The sequence below is a fragment of the Physella acuta genome, unplaced genomic scaffold (assembly GCF_028476545.2).
Source record: "Physella acuta isolate Inbredline_101_S28 unplaced genomic scaffold, ASM2847654v3 ptg001575l, whole genome shotgun sequence".
Classification (NCBI taxonomy): domain Eukaryota; kingdom Metazoa; phylum Mollusca; class Gastropoda; family Physidae; genus Physella; species Physella acuta.
Genome location: NW_026733089.1, coordinates 82,032 through 94,043, shown reverse-complemented (window position 1 = coordinate 94,043; position 12,012 = coordinate 82,032). Strand labels below are relative to the sequence as shown.

General features: G+C 34.3%; 1 protein-coding gene across 3 annotated transcripts; it reads right to left on the bottom strand.

Annotated features, from left to right (window-relative positions):
- Positions 1 to 905: 905 nt before the first annotated feature.
- Positions 906 to 10,368, bottom strand: LOC131928947 (protein unc-93 homolog A). 3 transcript variants are annotated; one of them, XM_059285128.1, is made up of 5 exons: positions 10,295 to 10,362; positions 6,288 to 8,469; positions 6,021 to 6,156; positions 2,985 to 3,116; positions 906 to 2,555 (listed from the first exon to the last, which is right to left on the bottom strand). In XM_059285128.1, the coding sequence occupies exons 2-5, from the start codon at positions 8,244 to 8,246 to the stop codon at positions 2,311 to 2,313; spliced, it is 2,472 nt and encodes an 823-aa protein (XP_059141111.1). In that variant the 5' UTR covers positions 8,247 to 8,469; positions 10,295 to 10,362; the 3' UTR covers positions 906 to 2,310. The 3 variants fall into 3 exon arrangements, 2 of the variants coding, with proteins under 2 accessions (XP_059141111.1, XP_059141112.1); XR_009383867.1 differs by lacking the exon at positions 906 to 2,555 and adding an exon at positions 4,631 to 4,850 and having other exon boundaries at positions 2,983 to 3,116; positions 10,295 to 10,368; XM_059285129.1 differs by lacking the exons at positions 906 to 2,555; positions 2,985 to 3,116 and adding an exon at positions 4,164 to 4,850 and having other exon boundaries at positions 10,295 to 10,368.
- Positions 10,369 to 12,012: the final 1,644 nt, after the last annotated feature.

Genomic DNA, 12,012 nt, shown 5'->3' with positions numbered 1-12,012 from the left:
AGAAAATTTTTAAAAACTTAGGCCAACAAGAATATGTATATAAAAAATTCAAAAATTATTTGCTGACAATATAAAAGGTATGCCAGATACCTTTTCCGAAAATACTGGACACCTTTCCATCCTTCCCTTCTCAGGTATGCCGCAAAGCAGAAGAAGGGGGGGGGGGGGGGTAACAGAGTATTATTCATATACTTGTCCAGTATTTATATTTATTTTTTCCTGGACAGTCTGCTCAAATACTGGACTGTCCAGTTCAAAACTGGACACCTGGCAACCCAATAGATTATCAGCTAGATCAACTGACTAGATCTATATGCATTTAACGATTAATAATTAACTCATTAGAACCTTTTTGGAGTAGTTATTAATATTAATATTGAAAAATAACAATGTTTAATTCAATGCCATACCTGGATCTTCAGATACTTTTAGCAGCCAAATCTTATGCAGCTTTTGGATTGTACTTTGTCAGCCCTAAATATTACTAAATAATAAATTACTTTAAATATATTTAATGAATAACAGATAAAAATTAATTTAAAGGGTTGTCTTCTTTGTTTTTAATTGTACTGTTGGAAGGTATTTCCTCCACCACAATTAAGTATTACTGGTCAACTTGTTATGCGTCAGATTGGCCATTGGTCCTCTCAGCTTTTGTTTCTAGATTTGCTTCCATAACTTTTGTCCAACCAAGCTCAAACTACAAGGCAGAATTTGCTTGATTTTGGAGTTTACTTTTCTAGATTGGTTGCTGACCCCAGCTATTGAGCCTTATCTGCCTGGGTGATAGAACTCTTGGACTTTTCATTTTATCAACCATGAGTTTTGCAGACTCAACCAAGCCAACCCCTAAAAGGGTTGGATCTGCTTGAAACTGATGTAAAAACAAACAACAAAAAGTGGTATAAAATTAAATACTTTAATTAATTACAAGAGTCAAAAGTAAAGTACAGTAACAAATTGATTTGCCTACAAACAAAAGTCACAACCATATCAACAATAACACAAAAACAATATTCCTACTAATAAACTATTAAATATAACAAGTAAATATCAGATGCAACAAAAAAAATGTTAATACAATTTTAGTAAAGATTATCATTTGCACTAAATAAAATATAGGAACTTTAATCTTCTGTTAACTATTATTTTTTTAATTTATGAGTGTAAAACTAGTAAAAGACTAAAGTGTTAATAAGAAAAAATGTGTCTACAGAAAGAGCTACATCTTGGTGAATGTATACAGGCTATATGTATCTAAAAGATAATCATCCAGAATAATTATAAATGATAAAGACAACACACAAATTATAGAGTACGCAACTAAAATGCTATGCTTTTTTTTTAAAAGCATGCTGTTATTTAAACAAAACCTACTGATATATTTTAATATGTACATTTTTAGATGCTAAGAAACAAATAAAAGAGGTAACATAGTTTTTAAAATTAAAAATAGTTAATGCTGAGATTTTTTTCATGACATTGCACAATGAACATGCAAAATTATGTACATAAAAGGAAAAACTTGTTTAATCTCATACTAAAGTCAAACATATTTACAGTGTCTTAGTAAATGTATACACTCCATAGACAGAAATTTAGCTTAATTACAACAACAAAAATTATTGCAAGTAAGTATTTTATATAATTTACAATTATATGATACATTAGAAATAACAGGCAACTGGTATAACTTAAATATTCAGCATAAAAATTCTATAATAGGCACAGCAAAAAGGCTATCAATCATAAGTCTTTTCATAAATTATGAATAGTTTTCTTTTGTTGATTCATTTTATTTCGGTTTCTAGTGATGTAATCTTGTCATAATAAAAAAATTGCACAGGAAAATAGTGAGACAGAAGAAAACCCAGTATCCCAAAAAAGTTATTCGAAATTGATGTATTTAGATAGTCATGGAAATATCTGTATAAAAGTAACCATATATAACAGAATACTGTGAGTAAAAAGTGTAGACCTTCAAATTACATTTAAAATTTGCTGGATGCGTAAAAGTGGTAATCTGGAATGGTAGACATAGCTTAGCAATATAGACAGTAATATAGGATGTTAACGTAAAAAAGTTCAGCAGAAGAAAAGTGGAATTGGTTTAAAATATGTAGAGCGAAAAAATGGGCTTGCTTTGGTTTTGTATGCTTTAGATAGTTTCTGAATTAAATTTAATCTGATTTAATGTTACACACATTGTGAGCTATTTTTTAAACTTATAGCAATAGTATAAATCATTTTTTTAAAGTTTTGAAATGGTTTTATTTTCAGAGATAATTTTTTCATCAATAAACATTAAACTTAAGCAGTTGTCTCCCTTATCTTTAGAACCATTACTTTTTTGTTTTCTTTGAGCTTCAAATTCACCTCCATTGCCAAGTATGAAGTCAGGGAGAATATGCATGCAGCCAGCATTATGTAAACTTTAAACTTCATACAAAAGCTACTGGAGTATCCAAATAGAATAGCCACACCTAGACCTTGAGCAATGCGCAGTCCAGCAAAAGCCTCTTCATACTTTTCAAGGAAAATTGTTCCCACCAGACCTAAGAATGCAAAAAAAAAAAACATCACATTAAAATATTTCATTACAATTACATTTTGTACAGTTACCTATTCATCAGTTACTTTAATACGCTTTTTATTATGATGGTGCTTTTTATTATGATAGTTATGAACCAAACTGAACAGTAGCTATAAATAAAAATTGCTATAAATATATGACTTGATCTGTGGCATGATAAAGATAAGCGAGCTATACTTCATTATTTCCTAAATAACTAAACATAGGGTGTTTCCTCATAAATATGAAGACAAATTAGACAAAAATCTATCAATCCCCTGCCCCAACAGTGTCAAACCACAACAGTTACCAGTTTTACTATGCCATAAAGTGTCATCACACAAAAATAATCTAGTCAGTAAAGTTACACTCCAAATTTTTGCTTATATTAAAAATTTTAGTGACTGCTTACAGTTGATTTGACTGATCCATATGCCGTCTGCCACTCCCCACGCACCAATCATGACAAAATACGGAACCAGCGAGTCATGGTTTGGTTGCCACTGGCTCATAAACATCAGAACACAGAAGTTAAAGATGGCAGCTAGAAGAAGAAATAAAGAAAACAGATGCAAAACGTAATACCGAAAATAGTTGGGCAGTTTTCAGCACCATCATCAGAACAAGGCGACTTGTGCAACATAACAACTGGTATTTTGTGTATTGCTAGCCAAAAATTTGGACACCATCGAGATAAACAAAAAGTGCTGTATAAAACCAGAAATACGTAATCAAGCTATTTAAAAAGTTATTTTAAAAATCATTAGGTAACAAAGTTTAAAAAGTCAATGGGTTTTCAATGGTATATATTTTAATGGAAAGGATAATTTTTCTGTTAAAAGTAGTTGTCCAGATAACATTTTTACATATATTTACAAAAATCTTTTTGAGATTGTGGGGAACCAATTTTACCCTATAAAATATAGAAATGGTAAAATATGCTTTAAGATTTTAAAATCCATGATAAGATTGTGCACTGACAAATTTAGCTCAGCAGTCTATGTTAAAACAACACAATGTAACACTTTAAAAAGTACAATAACATTTGACTTAAACTTAAAAAAAAAACATGTTTAGTCTAAAACAATAACATCTTTATAGCATCTATACACACAATATCACTGTTACTGTTATCTAAAATGAAAAAATTCAAAGCAAGTGTGAAATTAACAGGGTACTCAAGCATATACAAGCTATGTGACATTTGTTTCTAATTCTATAGTCAAGCAACAAGAAAGGTTATACAGTGCAGTATAATGGGGTGCAGTCTATAATGTTATGTATTGTAAACCTCCAACAACCAATCTTGGGTTAACACATGCCATCAGTTCTCAACCCAGGGTAATTAATTATACACATCATCTTAGGTCATTGAATTTTTAAAATATATTATATTTACAATGGTATGACAAGGAAGTTTATTCGCCATGCATGACTGATTTTTCAATGGTACACAAGATTCCGTCATACCTAAAACAAAAAGTCTTGTTTGATCTCAAATTTCCCTAAAGTTAACAACTGAATGCATAAAAAATAAAGTGTCCAAAACGGGCAAAGTTAGTGCGTGAAAGCGCAGTGTAATTTAACTTCAAAGAAAAAGAAGTATAATAGCAAAGACTTCGCTCTATTACTAGCCGTGGTAACAACCAATATGATAAAATTTCCGCATAGCATACCAGTAATAATGTGCACACAATCACCTTTAGCTCAGAAGAATTTTAATGCTCATCAGAGTAAATAATTGCATTTACTTTCCAAGCATCCTTCTTCTAAACCGTAACTTTACAAAATACTCCACACAAAAAAAAAAGAAACTAATTTAATTATTTTTTCAGCTTGGACTTGGACATATTTTGATTGTATTCTTGACTTTTTTGTGAGTAGTATAAGTAAGTTAGGATGAAAACTGCCCACTGCTGTGGAATACAGGGATCGAAAGCAGACTATAAAAAGGGTATTCTCTGCCACCTAGTAACCTTACCTTGATCAATACTTGCTCTTACCTGTATGCCCATGTTTTAGCTAGCGAGGAGCAGAGAACTACCCTCCCATACATACCATTATACCATGAAAATCTGTCACCCCCATGTCCTAATTTAGTTGTCATCTGCGGACATCCCCTGGGGATGACCCAGAAGAGCAACACATCCACTGATTCTATCCTTTAAGCCCTAGGCTTTATCTTGGGCAGTCACCACACCCTCTAGCACTCAAAATGACAAGAGAGTAATGTAAGCTTGTATAGCAACAGCTGGCTTTGAATGGATAAATTTTGTTGCTGAAATTAGAATAAACAGGTATAGAGGAAAGTGTCACCCAATGCATAAGAGCAGCAAGTGGATTATGGGAATTCATTTTGGCCAAATTCCATGACAAGAGACTGGTTTCCATGAAAATGTGAACTCAGCTTCAGATGTGAGAAAATGGTTTGCTGATTTTGAGAGAAAAATTCATGAAATAATAAATGTTTACTATACAACGTGTACAACTAATTAAAAAAAAATTCAGGTTTTTTTTTAACCTACATATGAAACATTAAAGTGAATGTTTTTAAAAATTAAAATGTGTCCATGTAGAAATGGTAATAGACCTATTACAGACAACCTGAATTCAGAGAATAAATTGAACAGCCACAAGAAAATCATTAAAACAAAGAATATTGAGCATTAAATCTTTATGACCTCTGACAGTAACAATCTCTAAAATCCAACCAGTTAGAAACTATACTGAAATGAAGTAAGCACTGTGCCCAAGTATTTGGACAACACAAAGAAACACTAATGTGACTGTATTTATTTAGTGTCATTTTAAAATTAAAATGAGCCTCAGATCTGATAGTCTTCTAAAGTAATATAAATAGATGAATGAATAACTGAATATGTTAAAGAAAACAAATTTTAGAAAATAGATTGAATAAACTAATTCTTCCTTCTTTGTAACTTTTGACAAATGGAGCCACAAACTACTATCTATTAAAATCCTTCAGTGAGAAAAACTAAACACTACATATACCAAAAAGATATCTAACTTATTAATAAAGAACAGTGTGAAAGGTTCAGTGCATAAGATATAACTAAAGAATGAATTGCAATTATAAAATGTAATCTACAGAAAATACTAAATGAGAGTGCACTTATGTTATTTAAAGAATATTTTAGAAATTTAAAAAATGTATGAATTAGTGTTGTATATATAATATACTTTTGTATTTTTGTATTGGTTAATGCAGACTGATGTTATATTGTAGCCTTACATTTAAACTTTATTAAATTTTCAAAAATATCTATCATCATTGTTCATCTCTTAAATGAAGTAAATGCGTAATAAAATTAACTGTGTTGTTTCACATAATGTTGAACCATTTCTGAGTATTCAAGCATAATTTACAAAAATAAATTACACTAATACTATTTTCATTATGATAAAAAGTATTTATAACACAATTTACCAGTAGTAAATAATGTGACTCGTCCAACATGTTTGTTGAGAAGTCCACTGAGGTAAGAACTGATACTCCCACAAACACCAAAGCAAATCATGGCATAGCCAACCATGTGGACACCAAGAGGGCAGGTAATAAAGGCCTGGAATAGTTTTTTAGAGTATTTATTAAAGTTTGCAACACTAGTTAATACAATGCACAATTCTTTACAATAATATTATGCTTGTTAAAATTATTATTTAGAAATGTGTAAAATTTACTAAAATGTCTTACCATTGTAACATCAGCAGAGATGAATCCAAACTGCATCAGTGAATACATTTGTAGAGGCAGGAGCAGAAGAAATCTGCTGTCTTTAACAAAATGAGCTAAGGAAATCATCTGATCCTTCATCTTTTGTAAAGGTTTTTGTGGAGCGGTGAACGCATGCTCACTCAGAGGTTCTAGAAACAAGGCTGCGATGAAAATGGCCAGGACTATACACCCCATGTAGGTACCAAACAAGATGCACTTGGTCTCATTGTTGATTAAAAGTGCTCCTCCCACTCTATAGTAGTTACAAAAGGATGCTCCACAGAGTGCTATCTCATTTGAATCTACAGTAGTAGTCTGAACTTTCTTTTCTGTGAAATCAAACAGACCAGCACTAACATCAACAGGCAGTACTGAGGCTACCTCATGTGGTTTTTCTTGAAAGATATTGAAAGAGAGATTATTTACATCTGATGAATTTGAAAATGGAACACCTGTGTCTATTGAATGCAATACTAATGAAGAAATTAAGTTCCCAATAACATGATAACTTTGATAAATGAGGCAAAATACACCAAAAAAATTACTGGATACTTTCTCAAAGCTTGAGCTTTTCCTTTGTGCTTGCCCTTTTGATAACAAGGTAATGTAAGTACTCATGGCATTCCAGATGACAGCCATGGAAACACCTTGTAGAAATGAGGTGGGCGCCATTAGCCACATGCTGGGGTAGATGTTGGAGCCAATATACAGCAGGTTGGGAAACAAGCTGACCACAATACACCTGGACGGCTGAAAAGTCTGGACAAGAGAAATGCTGACTACGCTGCCCAGCATGTAGCCCACAAAGCTGACGGCCATGGAGACGATCCCCACACCCCCTTCCTGGTTTAAGCTGCTTTGTAGATTCCTCACTGATCCAATAGCAATGAACATGAGGGTTATAACAACACTCAGAGCTATCAAATTGCGAACATATCTCTCACTGGATATCATTTTGTATTTCATGTTTTCAATCTGGCTAGACACTTCCCTGGAGTCTCTATATGCAAGGCTGCTCAGAGAACCAAAGGTAAGGTCATCTTTGAGGTAGATCAAAGCATGTTGACAAGCTCTGCCTACTTTAGAAATGTCAGATAGATCCAGAAAACCTGAATTCTCTTGGAGATTCTGCATTGGTGATGCTCTTTTGTCAAGCCAGAAAGTATCGGTTTCAGTAAGACTAACCATGCTTGAATGAGGGCATGTTTCTGTCAACTTGTTAGGGTCACTGGGGATCAGAACATAGTTGGCACATAAGACTACACTGAGAACATTTTCAGGGCTTTTTTCTTTCTCTAGATATTCACTTACAGTTGCTAAAATAATTTCAGGATTATAATTTTTCTGAGACATGTTTGAGTTTGGGAGTTGATTACAAGGAAGCAAAGACTGGTACTCTTCAACATTCTCTCCAGCAAGTTGTTTCATTTCATCCATGTACTTAGAACCGTCTTCACTGGTGTCAGCAGGACTTGTAAAAATATCGGAATAAACATCTGTGGTGTTAGGGCTTCCCTCATTATTTTTTGTGGGCTTAATGAGATACGTTGAGCTCGTTGCACTGGTCACAGAATCTGTGTAAGCATTATCAAACTCTGCCATGTAAGCATTATTCAGCTCTGCCATGTAAGCATTATCAAGTTTTGCAGTGTAAGCATTATCAAACTCTGCCGTGTAAGCATTATTCAGCTCTGCCGTGTAAGCATTATCAAACTCTGCTGTGTAAGCATTATTCAGCTCTGCTGTGTAGGCATTATTCAACTCAGGCTCAACATTTCCATTAATTTCAATATCGTCGGAGCAAGTATGACAGTTCTGCTGTCCAGCTAGAACTGTGTGTACATCTTTGTGATTATCATTGTTTGCAATGAAATCTCCCCATGGCATTTCATCCTGTTCGTGTGACATTTCTCCACTGTTGTCTAGTGAGTTCTCCATTGTCAGTAATAAAAAAATTAATTTATTGGAACACTTTCACAGTTGGTTCCTCACAGCCAATATCATCTGGATGTTTCATCCATATTTAGTCAATAGCTAGGATCAGATGATAAAAGTCACTCAGATACTAGCTGAAGGGGTGAGTTTTAATTATTTACTTGTACTGTGGTTTTATCTTTATGCACAAGACTTGTTTAAGTAGGCCTAATCATCTTTATGACATCTGGAAACAAGTTAAAATAATGATGGTTAAATACACATTTTTTAAAAATTGATGGTCCAATTTCCTAAGTAAAAATAGAATAGTCATCTTGACAGTGTATAAGATGAAAGGTGGTGCAAAGAAAAGCCCACATTTGCTGTCATTTAAAAGAGAATGGGATCTATGGTGTACTGCTAGTGTTAGTGATATTTAAGGACAGTTGTATATTGGCTAACTACATGGTATAAAATCTTAAATTTAAAACTGTCAAGGAATCTCAATCTTACTTATCAAGTGAAATAATGAGACACCTTGGCAGATTTATGGCAAGCAGAGTTTCTTCCAGGCATGCCCCCCCCCCCCCCGAAAAATTTTTACCGCCCCCCCCCCCCCGAACGAAATGAAATTTATATAATTTATATAGAAAATATATACTTTTAACAGTGTCCGCCCCCCCGAAGAAAGTTTACCGCCCCCCCGAAAATTTCAAGTGCCCCCCCCCGGAGAAAAAAGTCTGGAAGAAACACTGATGGCAAGTGCCAAACAATAAGCAAACTGTTAGGTTTCAACTATAAAAAAAACAAGACTTAAGAACAGGTCAACTAGACTAAAGAATTATTTATTCAATTTATTGTGCTGCTTTTATTTTTACACTATGTTACTGGAGTAATCTTTTTATAAGATTAGATTGCTTTCCTATCTAAATATAATTTTTTTTAATAGGCTTAAGACTTAGTTAAGACCAATAAATATGTAGGGCCTAATGAAATGAGTCAATAATTAATCACTGATTAATGACTAGACTCTATGAATGAATGATCCTACTAAAACCCTAAAATAAAATACTTATATAGATCTACTAATATATACTAAATTAGTTAGGCCTTACTGTTACTGTTATTTTTATTTAGATTCTAGTAGTAGTACTAAGTTAAAGCAGGGGCGTAGCGAGGGGGGGGGCGGGGGTGCGGACCGCACCGGGTGACACCATTTAGGGGGGTGACACCAAGGCAAAAATTAGCAAAATATATAGAGAAATACTTGAGGGGGGGGGTGCAAATCGAAAGTTTGAGGGGGGGGTGCAAATCGAAAACTTGAAAGTTTGTCCCCGGGAAGGGTCGCAACACCTCTGGGGGGGTGACACCATTAAGTGCCGCACCGGGTGACACCCGACCTCGCTAAGAATCCAGTCTTTCTATCTATACTCTCTAGGCCTATACTATAGTCTGTCTATAGATCTAGTCAAGAGTGGTACTAGATTCTAGATCTAAGATGCTTTCTAGTAATTTTCTATGGTATTTGTTATTATAGGTCTACTGGACTCATAATAATAATACTTAACTAGGCCTATACTTAACTATACTAAAAATATAATAATAGCCTACTGTTACTGTTATGAGTTATGTTATACCATACTCTGTAGTCAGTAGTCTGTTAAGTAGTGTTAAGTTAGGGATTTATAGAATCTAGATCTAGATCTAGATCTGGACTCTAGATCTAGATCTAGAATTAGAATCGACTGAAAGCAGAAAGCTGAGTGAAAGACTGATACCAAATCGTTTTGATTTTAAATTTTAAGTTTAAAGTAATTTTCTAATTCTTGAATACTCGAAGTCGAAGATCTAAATCTAGATCTAGATCTAGTCTAGATATAGATCTACTTCAATTAAAAATATTCAAGATTTAAGAATCGAGATCTAGAATCTACTAAAATTACTTGAGTTTAGTGAATTAGTCTGTAACTCGATTGGATCAAGAAAACCAGATTTGAGTGTGTCACAGTTCGCTGACAGTAAGTCAAGACAAAACAAGGAAGTGTGTAACACTGTAAAGCCTGTCGGCTAACCCGTTTCATCCAGATTTTCCCGGTTCCCTAATCATTAAAGAAAACCTTTTCGTTTACACCATGTTTCAAATATTCTAGATCTAGATTTCTAAATCTATTTTGAATTTTTAAAGTATAATTACACAATAATAAATTACTCGGTTTTCTTAAGAAACAAACGTAAGCTAACTGTAGGCATTAACGGGACTATGATAGCCTAGTGTGTTATTATTTTGATCAATAAACAACAATAAAGGTCAAGGTAGCCAAAATAGTAAAACATTTGTTTCTTTCTACACACGTAGGCTAAGAAGAACTCACTGTGGGAAAAATATTAGGCCCATACTACATTCCTACTTCTAAGTAATAATTTGTGTTTATACGATTTTGGGCGATAACGTGTAAAAAGTTATAGTTAAAGACCTAGGGGCCTAATGATACTAACTAATCTATATAGTATATATAGAGTTAGAGGGCAGAAGTACCAGGTGTTAATTATTTATTTTTGACTATCCCCATTTCGCGGCACTTTATTAAAAAAAAACCATTTTAAGTAGCCTTTAAATACATGAAATGTAAAATTTAGCTTCTAGTACTTCTAGTGTTGTTAATTTATAATTTTATCTGACACCCACAAAGAAGGGCTACTGTGGTAAATAACTCAATAAAAGGGTAATTTCACGAATTATCCTTCTTTGTCCAATAGGCGGACGGATTATTTACCTGCGTTTGTTATATCTAGACGACATAGAATTAGAATCTAGCAGGCAGTGAAGGCGACAAAGAAAACGAACAGTGTTTCTTTTCGACATTCCTTCGCGGGGGGGGGGGGGGGGGGGGAAGGGGTTGTGCCCCAATGCCCCCCACCCCAGGTGTTACAGTTCTGTTAACATCAGTTTCTTTCTTGGGCAGAGGCGTAGCGAAGGGAGGGGAGGGACATATGTCATTTTGCCAAGGCTCTATCCTTCATTTTGCAATCGCTGTCAATGGTCACTGGGCAATGTCAAGGCCGAACTGTTGTTTTTAGTTTCAACATCGTGTTGGACACCTGTTGCCGTGATCATTGCCTATTGATACGACATTTTTTTAGCAGAACCCCCCTCCACAAGTATTCTATTTACCATGTTAAACATCTGCGTCGCCCTTACATGTCTCATATCCCCCCCTCCCTCTTCTCACCTGCAACTATTACTATTTTTTAATGTACTTATTATCTTTAACGTCTTTTGTTTAGGCTCTGTATTCATTTGTAAGTTAATTATTCGCATTTTGAGAATCATCATGTATGTCCCATTATAGACTGGTTGTGCATATTAGATGAACTTGTAAGCTGCCTAATTGCAACTATAATTAGCGCATCAGCTGCACTCATTAAGTGAGAATATTTTAAGTTATAATTATAAGCTTAAAGCTATTGGGTTTTAGAGCAGTGGAGAGGAAAGTCTCGAGTTCGAATCCGGGTTCAAGTCAATTAAAATGCCCATCTGTCCACCCAGTTCTGATGGGTACCTAACTCACTGAACACACTATCCCTTCAAATGCCGAGGTCTCTGAAACAGATGAACTCTACTTCACCTGCCCCATTAGTCTTGAGCACGAACGGGGAAAAAATGATGAGCACAGCTTATATATAGAGTCGTTGGAGGTTGACGCCCTGAGTTACCACACCGTGTGTCACCCCACCTTGTGACGCCACTGATCAGGCATAGAGCCATGACGTAACAAGATTGAACTGGTGC

Coding starts and splice junctions, on each gene's coding strand:
- LOC131928947 (XM_059285128.1), bottom strand. CDS start 8,246: ATGGAGAACTCACTAGACAACAGTGGAGAAATGTCACACGAACAGGAT. Junction 6,157..6,287: donor TCTCTGCTGATGTTACAATG/GTAAGACATTTT, acceptor AAACTATTCCAG/GCCTTTATTACCTGCCCTCT. Junction 3,117..6,020: donor AGTCACATTATTTACTACTG/GTAAATTGTGTT, acceptor TTCTTCTTCTAG/CTGCCATCTTTAACTTCTGT.